The sequence below is a fragment of the Oncorhynchus mykiss genome, chromosome 7 (genome assembly GCF_013265735.2).
Source record: "Oncorhynchus mykiss isolate Arlee chromosome 7, USDA_OmykA_1.1, whole genome shotgun sequence".
Taxonomy (NCBI): Eukaryota; Metazoa; Chordata; class Actinopteri; order Salmoniformes; family Salmonidae; genus Oncorhynchus; species Oncorhynchus mykiss.
This window is the reverse complement of record NC_048571.1, coordinates 8,115,759-8,127,248: the sequence shown is the minus strand read 5'-3', so window position 1 is coordinate 8,127,248 and position 11,490 is coordinate 8,115,759. Positions and strand designations below refer to the sequence as shown.

At 47.3% G+C, this 11,490-nt stretch overlaps 1 protein-coding gene across 1 annotated transcript; it reads left to right on the top strand.

Annotated features, from left to right (window-relative positions):
• The first annotated feature begins 974 nt into the window (after nt 1-974).
• Nucleotides 975-11,254, top strand: LOC110495566 (indian hedgehog B protein). The gene is made up of 3 exons (XM_036982387.1): nt 975-2,054; nt 6,933-7,194; nt 9,845-11,254. Exons 1-3 carry the CDS (start codon nt 1,755-1,757, stop codon nt 10,546-10,548), a joined length of 1,266 nt encoding a protein of 421 aa, XP_036838282.1. The 5' UTR covers nt 975-1,754; the 3' UTR covers nt 10,549-11,254.
• Nucleotides 11,255-11,490: the final 236 nt, after the last annotated feature.

Sequence of the window (11,490 nt, the reverse complement as noted above, 5' to 3'; positions counted from 1 at the left end):
CAACTGTAAGTGCTGTTATTGTGAAGTGGAAACGTCTAGGAGTAACAACAGCTCAGCCAGGAAGTGGTAGGCCACACAAGCTCACAGAACAGGACCGCTGAAGCGCGTAGGGTGTAAAAATTGTCTGTCCTCATCTGCAACGTTCACCACCGAGTTCTAAACTGCCTCTGGAAGCAACGTCAGAACTGTTCGTTGGGAGCTTCATGAAATGGGTTTCCACGGCCGAGCAGCCGCACACAAGCCTAAGATCACCATGCGTAATGCCAAGTCTGCTGGAGGGGTGTAAAGCTCGCCGCCACTGGACTGGGGGACAGTGCTACCTGACCGAATGCATAGCGCTAACTGTAATGTTTGGTGGAGGAGGAATAATGGTCTGGAGCAATTTTTCATGGTTCAGGCTAGGCCCCTTTAGTTCCAGTGATGGGAATTCTTAACCCTACAGAATACAATGACATTCTAGACCATTATGCGCTTCCAACTTTGTGGCAACAGTTTGGGGAAGGTCCTTTCCTGTTTCAGTATGACAATGCCCATGTGCACAAAGAGGTTCATACAGAAATGGTTTGTCGAGGTTGGTGTGGATGAACTTGACTGGCCTGCACAGAGCCCTGACCTCAACCCCATCGAACACCTTTTGGATGAATTGGAACGAGCTGGGCCTAATCGCCTAACATCAGTGCCCGGCCTCACTAATGCTCTTGTGGCTGAATGGAAGCAAATCCCCGCAGCAATGTTCCAGCATATAGTAGAAAGCCCTCCCAGAAGAGTGGAGGCTGTTATAGCAGAAAGGGGGTGACCACAGTGAGGGTACAGGAGTCGTTGACGGGTTTTGGAAGTCCTGACTGTCTCCCTTAATGAAATCGGACATGCATGCGGCAATTACCGCGCTTCTTACTGAGGGCGATTCAATTATGTTCGCATTAACAATATTCTGGAGGGGGAGGGGGGGGGGGTGTCTTTCACCAGGTTATGAGTCCAAGATAATCACACGGGTCCAAAGGACAGTATCGGTGTGTGCGCGAGTCTAGACGGCTGTAGGCTGTTGTTTGTCTCGCACAGTGGCGTTGAGCAGAAAGAGCCGAGCGTGTGGGCAATAAAGTGAAATGGCTCGGCCGGGCTGACCAGATGGGAGGAGAGGTAGGCTGGGACGGGACAGAGGGCAGGACTGGCAGGGCGCGGTCTCCTCCACGGCATCTGATCTTTCGGAACTCATCCATTTCCAGTTGAGCTGAGAGTCTTGCACCACAGGCCACGCATTGAGAGCCAAGCCGAGTGGCAGGAAAACCGCTGCGGGGACACCCTTTGACCGCTACCCCAAAAGCCCAGTCAGTCTGCGCACCGGGGCCTGTCTGACTGAGGGACGTTTCTCACAGCTAAGGGAACGGCTTTGAACCTGTCTGCCAAGATAAACGATTTTTCCCTATTTATGCGCGCGTCTCCGCTTGAACTGTGAGACGAGACGTTCACCGTGAGAGGAGCAGCTGAACGCGCCGGTACTTTATTATAGGGGATCTTACCTGGGGTTTTAAAAGACGCCGGCGCTGTACTCCATCTCCAGTAGCGCAGCGTCTTTTTGCGCGCCGGGATATGGCGAGTTTTGGGGACTTGGTGATTAATTTGTAACTGTCCTCCTCCCCCTCTTGTACCCTGTGAAAGGAGATAAGCAGCGACCAGGGGGAGGAGGTGTTTTAAATTGATCAGTGACATTTTTCTGTCACCTCCTTTTGGGGTGTCCGTTGGCGTGGGTGAGTGGAATGCTACTCCCCAGGCTCGTGGTGTGCCTCGCCGGGTGCGCAGTGATTCTCTCGCAGGTCAGCGAGGGCTGCGGGCCAGGAAGGGGATATGGCAAGAGGAGGTCACCGAGGAAGCTTGCGCCACTTGCCTACAAGCAGTTCAGCCCTAACGTAGCGGAGAAGACACTAGGTGCGAGTGGTCGATATGAGGGGAAAATAACACGGACCTCGGAGCGCTTCAAAGAGCTGACCCCGAACTATAACCCTGACATCATATTTAAAGATGAAGAGAACACAGGTGCAGACCGGATGATGACACAGGTAAGACTAGCCTATACCCTGGATAGACTATATTCGTAAAGCCCTACTGTGATATCATGCTTCATTGGCCATGTCAAACACGTATCTGCACTTGGGACACTTGTATGTGGGATTGGGTAGCTCCCTAAAGCCTACCTCTTGTACTTTGTACAGCCTTTAAACCCGTGGACCTGTCTTATCGATGCCGTGTTATTGACTTTGGTTTCCTGGCCAGGAGCAGTGCACAGCACTGATTACAGAGTGCGTATTTGCACAACGTGCTTGAGTCACGCAATCCAAAGAGCGTATTGTTGGCAACATGATAGATGTGGAGGGTGACTCAGAATGGTATTGGGATATGGAGAGGTTTGCCAGTCTGGCCCTCATCAGGTCGCCCGCAGGACATCAGTAAAAGTTGGACTGGCGGCTCCAATAACTGGTCTGATGGTTGGTTCCAACATTTTTCGTGCAGAGCTGAAATAGCATCACATGAGATATTTGGAGTTAATTTAAATTGGGGCTGCCGCATGCGTAAAGCTGGGCAGCTGCAACAAACCTTATAACGCAACCCCTTCTATAAAAGTACGGAATAGTGGAAGCATGTAATTAAAACACTATGTCCTCTGTTTTTACATTTTTGGGGAAAAACACCCAATCGTCCTACTTGGTCAGAGCCTGACTCGGTGCATATGCAAATGTTTACAGTTCGTTTAAGAGTTAACGGTCGCCTTTTGGACTGTCAGACTTTTTACGACACGCTCATTGATGTGGTTCCGAGAGTGGAATTTATTTGACTTCAATTCCCTAGGAATAAAGTATTTATATCTGCCTCTTGTGACCACGGGCTTCCTCTGAAAGGCGAGCATTTATGTCCCCCACGTGGAAACAGAGTGCCAGATCTCACTCGGGTTGTTAGCTGTCACCTCGCTCCAAGCGCACACAAACACACAGGGCTGCGCGTTTAACTTGACCTGCGCACAATTTATGTGCTCCGAGCGCGACCGCCGCCGCCTGCCACAGGAGACAACCTCCTGTTTGTTTTTCACCATTTTGTGTTATTTTTCTGTTTGTTTTTGAAGCACATGTGCAAAAATAGTCCACTTCACATGCATTCAAGACTTAATTATACACATTTTTCGCCTCTTATTTTTAAATCAGCAGTGGTGACTTGCCTGCCCGCGAGTGGCACTGGAGCGCGCATACAGACGTGACTGTTCAGCGGCTGAAGCCATAGGTGTGCACACTGCACAGGCACGTGTTGTCAACTCGACATCGAATGTTTGTGTAGCTCGTGGTCAGTGCGAAACCGCGCCTACAGAAACCCCGTCGATCTGTACCTTGAAAGTAAAACCAACAAAATTAATCGACTGATTTATGGACTCGAGTTCGTGTCTGCGACCGCAGAGGAAAAAAATTGATGTTAAAATCCACACCACTGTGAAAAGGCATCTATTGGGACTCTGCAATGAGCTATTCTTATCCCGGTGAACCTGAGAGGACCGACATGGAAAAATAAGTTAGAACACCATACATAGATTTTGAAATACAACATTGGCCAAGCTAATAGCCTAAACCTATCCAAATGCAACACGTGAAAGACGCATAGTGTCAAAATATGATTGTAACCTATAGGGGCCACTACCAATCTAGCCCGAGTTTAGCTGTGCAGTTGGCCGAGAGTGGCAGTGCCTATGTCTCCACTTAATAGAAATCATGCGGTAGAATACACACACTGAGTATACAAAACATTATGAACCCCTGCTGTTTCCTTGACAGACTGACCAGGTGAATCTAGGCCAAAGCTATGATCACTAATGGATGTCACTTGTTAAATCCACTTCAATCAGTGTCGATGAGGGGAGGAGACAATTGAGTCATGGATTGTGTATGTGTGAAATTCAGAGGGTGAATGGGCAAGACAAAAGATTTACATACCTTTGAATATTGTATGGTAGTAGGTGCCAGGCGCACTGGTTTGAGTGTCAAAAACTGCAAAGCTCAACAGCTTCCAGTGTGTATCAAGAGTGGTCCACCACCCAAAGGACATCCAGCCAACTTGACACAACTGAAGGAAGCATTGGAGTCAACATGGGCCAGCAGCCCTGTTTCAGTCCGTTTGACACCTTGTAGAGTCCATGCCTGATAAATTGAGGCTGTTCTGAGGGCAAAAGGGGGGGAAACTCAATATTAGGAAGGTGTTTCTAATGTTTCATACACTCAGTGTGGTATGTATGTATGTGTATACCCCGGTGCACAACTGAGCAAGAGGACAAGTACATTAGAGTGTCTAGTTTGAGAAACAGACACCTCACAAATCCTCAACTGGCAGCTTCATTAAATAGTACCTGCAAAACACCAGTCTCAACGTCAACAGTGAAGAGGTGACTCCAGGATGCTGGCCTTCTAGGCAGAGTTGCAAAGAAAAAGCCATATCTCAGACAGACCAATAAAAATAAAAGATTAAGGTGGACAGAGGAACTCTGCCTAGAAGGCCAGTGTCCCGGAGTCGCTTCTTCGCTGTTGATGTTGAGACTGGTGTTTTGTGGGTACTATTTAATGAAGCTGCCAGTTGAGGACATGTGAGGCATCTGTTTCTCAAACTAGACACTCTAATGTACTTGTCCTTTTGCTCAGTTGTACACTACTCCCACTCTTTCTATTCTGGTTAGAGCCAGTTTGCAAAGTTCTGTGAAGGGAGTAGTACACAGCATTGTACGAGATCTTCAGTTTCATGACAATTTCTCGCATGGAATAGACTTCATTTCTCAGAACAAGAATAGACTGACGAGTTTCATAAGAAAGTTTCTTGTTTCTGGCCATTTTGAGCCTGTAATCGAACCTACAAATTCTGATGGTCCAGATACTCAACTAGTTTAAAGAAGGCCAGTTCTTTTGCTTCTTTAATCAGGATTTTCAGCTGTGCTAGCATAATTGCAAAAGGGTTTTCTAATGATCAATTAGCCTTTTAAAATTATAAACTTGGATTAGCTTAAACAAAGTGCCATTGGAACACAGGAGTGATGGTTGCTCTACGCCTATGTAGATATTCCATTAAAAATCAGCCGTTTCCAGCTACAATACTCATTTACAACATTAATAATGTCTACACTGTATTTCTGATCAATTTGATGGACAAAAAAAATAATAATAATAATAATTTTTGCACGCCCAATTTTTCAGTTTTGATTTGTTAAAAAAGTTTGAAATATCCAATAAATGTCGTTCCACTTCATGATTGTGTCCCACTTGTTGTTGATTCTTCACAAAAAAATACAGTTTTATATCTTTATGTTTGAAGCCTGAAATGTGGCAAAAGGTCGCAAAGTTCAAGGGGGCCGAATACTTTCGCAAGGCACTGTATATGTCACACTGTCTACATGTCCCTCGAATTGTAATCTGGACCTCCAAGCCAGTTCTGCTGCTTCTTTTCTATTCTTCCCCTCTATTCAGGGAATGATTTAGACCTGGGACACCAGGTGAGTGCAATTCATTATCAGGTAGAAGAGAGAACCAGCAGTAGTCCGGGCCTCATATAGGATGAGATTTGAAGACCCTGCTCTGTGTGTTCACAGTTATCTTCATAAAGTAGTGTCATGTATCCTATTGTGAATGAGATGGTGACAAAAATAATGAGAAATGTATTCTTTAGGTGATCTGAGGGCAAATGTGTGTGTGCTTGGTGCGTGTGTGTGTGGTGTGCTTGGTGTGTGTGTGTGCTTGGTGTGTGTGTGTGACTAGGGAACGTCCAACACCCTCAGGGTCCTCAATAGGACCTCTCACCCTCTATTTGCTCACCCTCACCAGACCCAAATTTGGGGAGAGCTGCATTGGCTGGCTGTTCATACCCACGTCTCCCTCTATCCTCCTGTCCAATACCCTCTAACTTCACACCACCCCTCTACCCCAATACCCCCCTAACCTCACCCCAACCTACCACTCCACCCTATCCCACCTACCACTCCACCCTATCCCACCTACCACTCCACCCTATCCCACCTACCACTCCACCCTATCCCACCTACCACTCCACCCTAACCCACCTACCACTCCACCCTAACCCACCTACCACTCCACCCTATCCCACCTACCACTACACCCTATCCCACCTACCACTCCACCCTATCCCACCTACCACTCCACCCTATCCCACCTACCACTACACCCTATCCCACCTACCACTACACCCTATCCCACCTACCACTACACCCTATCCCACCTACCACTCTACCCTATCCCACCTACCTCTCCACCCTATCCCACCTACCACTCCACCCTATCCCACCTACCACTCCACCCTATCCCACCTACCACTCCACCCTATCCCACCTACCACTCCACCCTATCTCCGGTCCCTAACTGAGACTCTCAGCCTCCTCTCTCGCCACAGAGAGCAAACACCCAGGCTGATGAGACTGTAGGGGGGCATTGTCTGCTGGCCAGATGCAGAGGGGGAGGTGTTGAGGAGTGGGGCCTTCTGTGGTGGGGTGGCTGGTTTGTTGAACAGCCCCAGGCTTCTACATTGGTTGGATGGGGTGGATGCCTGATGGATAGCTCTTGCACCAGGGTTCTTTCTCAATTGGCTGTCCTCGAATGCTTGTGTCTGGACTTTTTGATCTTCTCCTCCAATGCCTTTTGAGCAGGATGTGAGAAAAGAAGACACGAGGAATCAAGGAAAGACCATTGAGAAAGAGCTATGGACTACATTGTGTAATGATGTGTAATCATTCTTTCAGCCATTTTAAGTCCATGAACTGTTATAAATGCACTTTGGATTACACACTGACACATGTAGATTCACCCCACATCTCTAACACTCCTGTCTCTCTCTCTTCCCTCCCCTCCCTTCCTCCCTCCCTCTCCTCCCTCCCATGACCCTTAACCCTTTACCCTCCCGAGCAGCGCTGCAAGGACAAGCTGAACTCTCTGGCCATCTCGGTGATGAACCTGTGGCCGGGGGTGCGCCTCCGGGTCACAGAGGGCTGGGACGAGGATGGCCACCATTCTGAGGAGTCACTCCACTACGAGGGACGGGCGGTCGACATCACGACCTCTGACCGCGACCGCAACAAGTACGCCATGTTGGCTCGACTGGCAGTTGAGGCCGGCTTCGACTGGGTCTACTACGAGTCCAAGGCCCACGTGCACTGCAGTGTGAAGTCGGGTGAGAGACGGAGAGAGAGGGGCAGGAAGGAGGGGAGGGAAAGAGGGCTGAAGGGGAGAGCGAGAGGGAGATTGAACAAGCATCAGAGAGAGACTGGAGGAAGGAGAAAGGAGGATGTAGCAGTAACACACTGTGCATGGACGTCTGTTTCACCTAACTGCCACTAATGAAAAAAAAACAACCTCTCACTCTCTCGGTACGTGATAATAGTGAAAATATGGATAGTGAATGATTTGATACACAGTGAATGATTTGAGAGGGTTTTTGACTGCCTTCACCTTAACTGGACACACATTGGACACTTAGCAGAGGAGGGACATCACCTCTACATTCCTTACTAAACATAACACTGAACCACTTGAAGACGCCCTTCAACAGTGGACACCTCGTCACTATGGATCAAATCAAAACGGACGCCTGCTTTTTTTTGGGGGGGGGGTCACAGCTAGAGGGACATACAGCCGCTTTGGGTGACTGACTTCTCAGCTTCTTCCCTAACCCCTTCTAACCCTCTTCACCACAACTGTCTCTTGACCCATCTATGACCTGGCCATTGTTGCTTAAAGCTTACATTAGGATCAGTAGAGTGACCATTAAGGGAGAGGTAGCTACTGCAACTTTATGTGGTCACTCACTCACAACCCCCCTTTTGCTAGAAATGATTCCCTTATGTTACTGGCATGCTATGCTGCGGCAATATGTTGGTGTGCAGCGTTGCTTCAGTTGACTTTGTGTCTCTTCTGCTTCTTCTTTCTCCCATTGATGTAGCCTCATTCATAAAGCCACAGACGTTAGTAGTGTAGCTAAGCGATGATCCTTGTTCAGGACTGATTCGGTTGTCAGGGGAACGGTATAGAACACAGAATAGAGCAAAACAGAGCAGAGACAGATCAAACTGTCTTCTCTTGTACTACGTGGTGCCTGAAATGATCTTTCCCTCTGTCCTCTCTTTATTTATTTTCCCTCTATCCTCTCTTTATTTATTTTCCCTCTATCCTCTCTCTATTTATTTTCCCTCTTTCCTCTCTTTATTTAATTTCCCTCTGTCCTCTCTTTATTTATTTTCCCTCTATCCTCTCTTTATTTATTTTCCCTCTATCCTCTCTTTATTTATTTTCCCTCTTTCCTCTCTTTATTTAATTTCCCTCTGTCCTCTCTTTATTTATTTTCCCTCTATCCTCTCTTTATTTATTTTCCCTCTTTCCTCTCTTTATTTATTTTCCCTCTTTCCTCTCTTTATTTATTTTCCCTCTTTCCTCTCTTTATTTATTTTCCCTCTATCCTCTCTTTATTTATTTTCCCTCTATCCTCTCTTTATTTATTTTTCCTCTGTTCCTTCTGTCTTTCCTACCCAGATCGGGTTGCGAGTCACCAGTCCTTGACTTGATCGGAAGACGGCACCGGGCGCCATTTTTATTTATTTTTTCCAACTGAAACCTCAAACTGTGAAAAAGAAAAACCACTCAAGAAAGACATCTCTTCATAGACCAAGAAGTCTCATCTGCTGCTACAAGTGACATCATAATACCAAGGCTTCCTTGAAACTCCATTCTAACACTTACTGTAGGTAGCCTAGTGGTTAGAACGTTGGACTAGCAACCAAAAGGTTGCAAGATTGAATCCCTGAGCTGACAAGGTAAAAATCTGTGGTTCAGCCCCTGAACAAGGCTGTTTCTAGGCCATCATTGAAAAAAAGAATTTGTTCTTAACTGACTTGCCTAGTTAAATAAAAGGTCAAATATAACTGAGTGGGGGACCCAAAAACTGACACCAATACAAAGAGCCCACAAGGGAGCGCTACCCAACCAGACCCCTACTACATTCAGGACTGGAAAGGTGAATGAAGAAGAAGAAGAATGATTTACTAAGAAGGTGCCCCTAGATGCTGATCTTGGGTCAGTTTTTTGTATTTTCCCCACTAATGGAGCTTATGATTGGGGGAACGGAAGCTGATCCTAGACCTGTGCCTAGAGGAAACTTCACCCCTGAACAACCAAGTACATGGCATGTTACACCATACATTGGAGATGATGTGGAGTTTGAGGTTATGTTGGTGCAGTGGGCGGAGTCTCGGTCCACAGATGATTAACCTCCACTTCCTGATTCTCCGATCATTTGGCTGGACCTGGCCTTGGTCCTGCCTTGCACAAATATTTGTGTAGATAGACTTGAGATAGTCCCAACGTACCACATCAAGTTCAGCACCTTAAAACACAAATGAACACAGACTTACACGCACACAAACTGAGGGATGGAAACACACACACACACACACACATTCAAATAGCAGCTTTAATCTTTCAGCCAGCTTTTGTTCTTTTCTGTGGAGTAGACGGAAATAAAGAAGCTAATCTTTATTTAAAGGGCGGAATATATTTGCTATACGTAGACTTACTGTGTACCTACCCACCTCACAGAATGCATTGTTTCACAACCTCTCTCTCTCTCTCGCTCTCTGTCTCTCTCTCTCTGTCTCTCTCTCTCTGTCTCTCTCTCTCTGTCTCTCTCTCTCTGTCTCTCTCTCTCTGTCTCTCTCTGTCTCTCTCTCTCTCTGTCTCTCTCTCTCTCTGTCTCTCTCTCTCTGTCTCTCTCTCTATGTCTCTCTCTCTATGTCTCTCTCTGTCTCTGTCTCTCTCTCTCTCTCTCTCAGAGCACTCCGTTGCCGCTAAATCAGGGGGGTGTTTTCCGGGAGGGGCGTGGGTGACCCTAGAGGACGGGGGTCAAAGGTTGATCCAGGACCTGCAGCCGGGTGAGCGAGTCCTCGCCTCTTCAGGGAGCGACGGCAGCGGAGAGCTCGTTTACAGCGAGGTCCTCACCTTCCTGGACCGCGACCCCGCAACCCGGAAGGAATTCTACACCATTGGGACAGAAGGCGGGGTTAGCCTGTCACTCACCGCTGCCCACCTGCTGTTCGTGTCCAAGGGAAACTGCTCTGAAGGGGCGGAGCCAACTCCGGGTAGTATGAGGACGGTATACGCCAGCGACGCACGGCCGGGACAGTGTGTGCTAACCACAGTGTCTGGGGAGGAGGGGAGAAAAGGCGTGGGGCATCTCTCGCGCATCTCCCGGGTGAGTGTGCAGGAGGACAAGGGTGTGTTTGCGCCCCTCACCCGCCATGGGACGCTGTCGGTGAACGGCATGGTGGCATCGTGCTACGCGGTGGTGGACAGGCATGACCTCGCCCACTGGGCCTTCGCCCCGCTCCGCCTGCTGCACCGTTGGACTGGCTCTGCTGGCGGACATTTTGGAGACACCGGGGTTCACTGGTACTCCCAGTTACTGTACTGGATAGGTAGTCTGCTGCTGGACTCTGGACACTTCCATCCCTGGGGACTGGCTGACCCAGGGAGGTGAGACTCTAGCTGGGGAAGAGGAAGTAATGTAACTGGCTTGGTTGGGAGATATACAGACCAGATGACCCACTGGACTGATGCCCCATTGGACCTGACTATAAAAGGGCGGGGTTTACCTTGTTCTCGAGTCTAGCACACTGATGCAGAGGGCGGACTCTCAGGAAAGGGGTGGGGCTTGATGACTGACCACGCCTATTTCATTGGAGAGAGGAGATTGAGCCATGAATGAATCTGGACAGATAGACAATGTGTTCTCTCACACCATAGTATACAAATCATTGTGACCCCCGAGGAAAAACTACAAATGGGTGTGTCCTCTTCACACAAATGGGACAGGTGGACCTGGTCGTGTCTGTGGTGAGACCATAGTTTCTAAAGGGGAGAGAGTTTGTTTTATTTAACATTGAGAGGTGTCTCATTGAAATCAAGCTACCATTATGAAGAACATCTAAAGCATTTTCTTTTTTGATCTTTTTTGATTGCTTCACAGTAAGATGTCCGTAACACGACACAACTATGATGTCGCAACTTGGCAACTGAAGGAAAGTATAGGCTTCATGTATAGAACATATCTAGAGGTATGATATTTTAAGGCAACATTTACTGTATTTTATTAAAGCGATGTCTGAAATATTTATGATTTTAATATTATGTATAATGAGATATTTAAAGATTTATTTTTTGAAATTAAATATTATGGAAATGCTCCTGGTTTTGTTTTCTATTATACATCGCAACATTGTAACTATCTTTGCTGTAGATATGAACCCAAGCAACAACTTTAAAGGCTGAAGCCATAAAAGTTATATGAAGGCTACATAAAGCATTTAAGATTGTTGTTTTCTTAAGTCTTGGCACAGCTTTCTCTCACTGCCATCTACTGGTAGACCATGATACGGTACGAGGGTGATAGACAATTCCACGTGATAATACGCTTCTATGA

Coding starts and splice junctions, on each gene's coding strand:
- LOC110495566 (XM_036982387.1), top strand. CDS start 1,755: ATGCTACTCCCCAGGCTCGTGGTGTGCCTCGCCGGGTGCGCAGTGATT. Junction 2,055..6,932: donor CAGACCGGATGATGACACAG/GTAAGACTAGCC, acceptor CCTCCCGAGCAG/CGCTGCAAGGACAAGCTGAA. Junction 7,195..9,844: donor GCACTGCAGTGTGAAGTCGG/GTGAGAGACGGA, acceptor TCTCTCTCTCAG/AGCACTCCGTTGCCGCTAAA.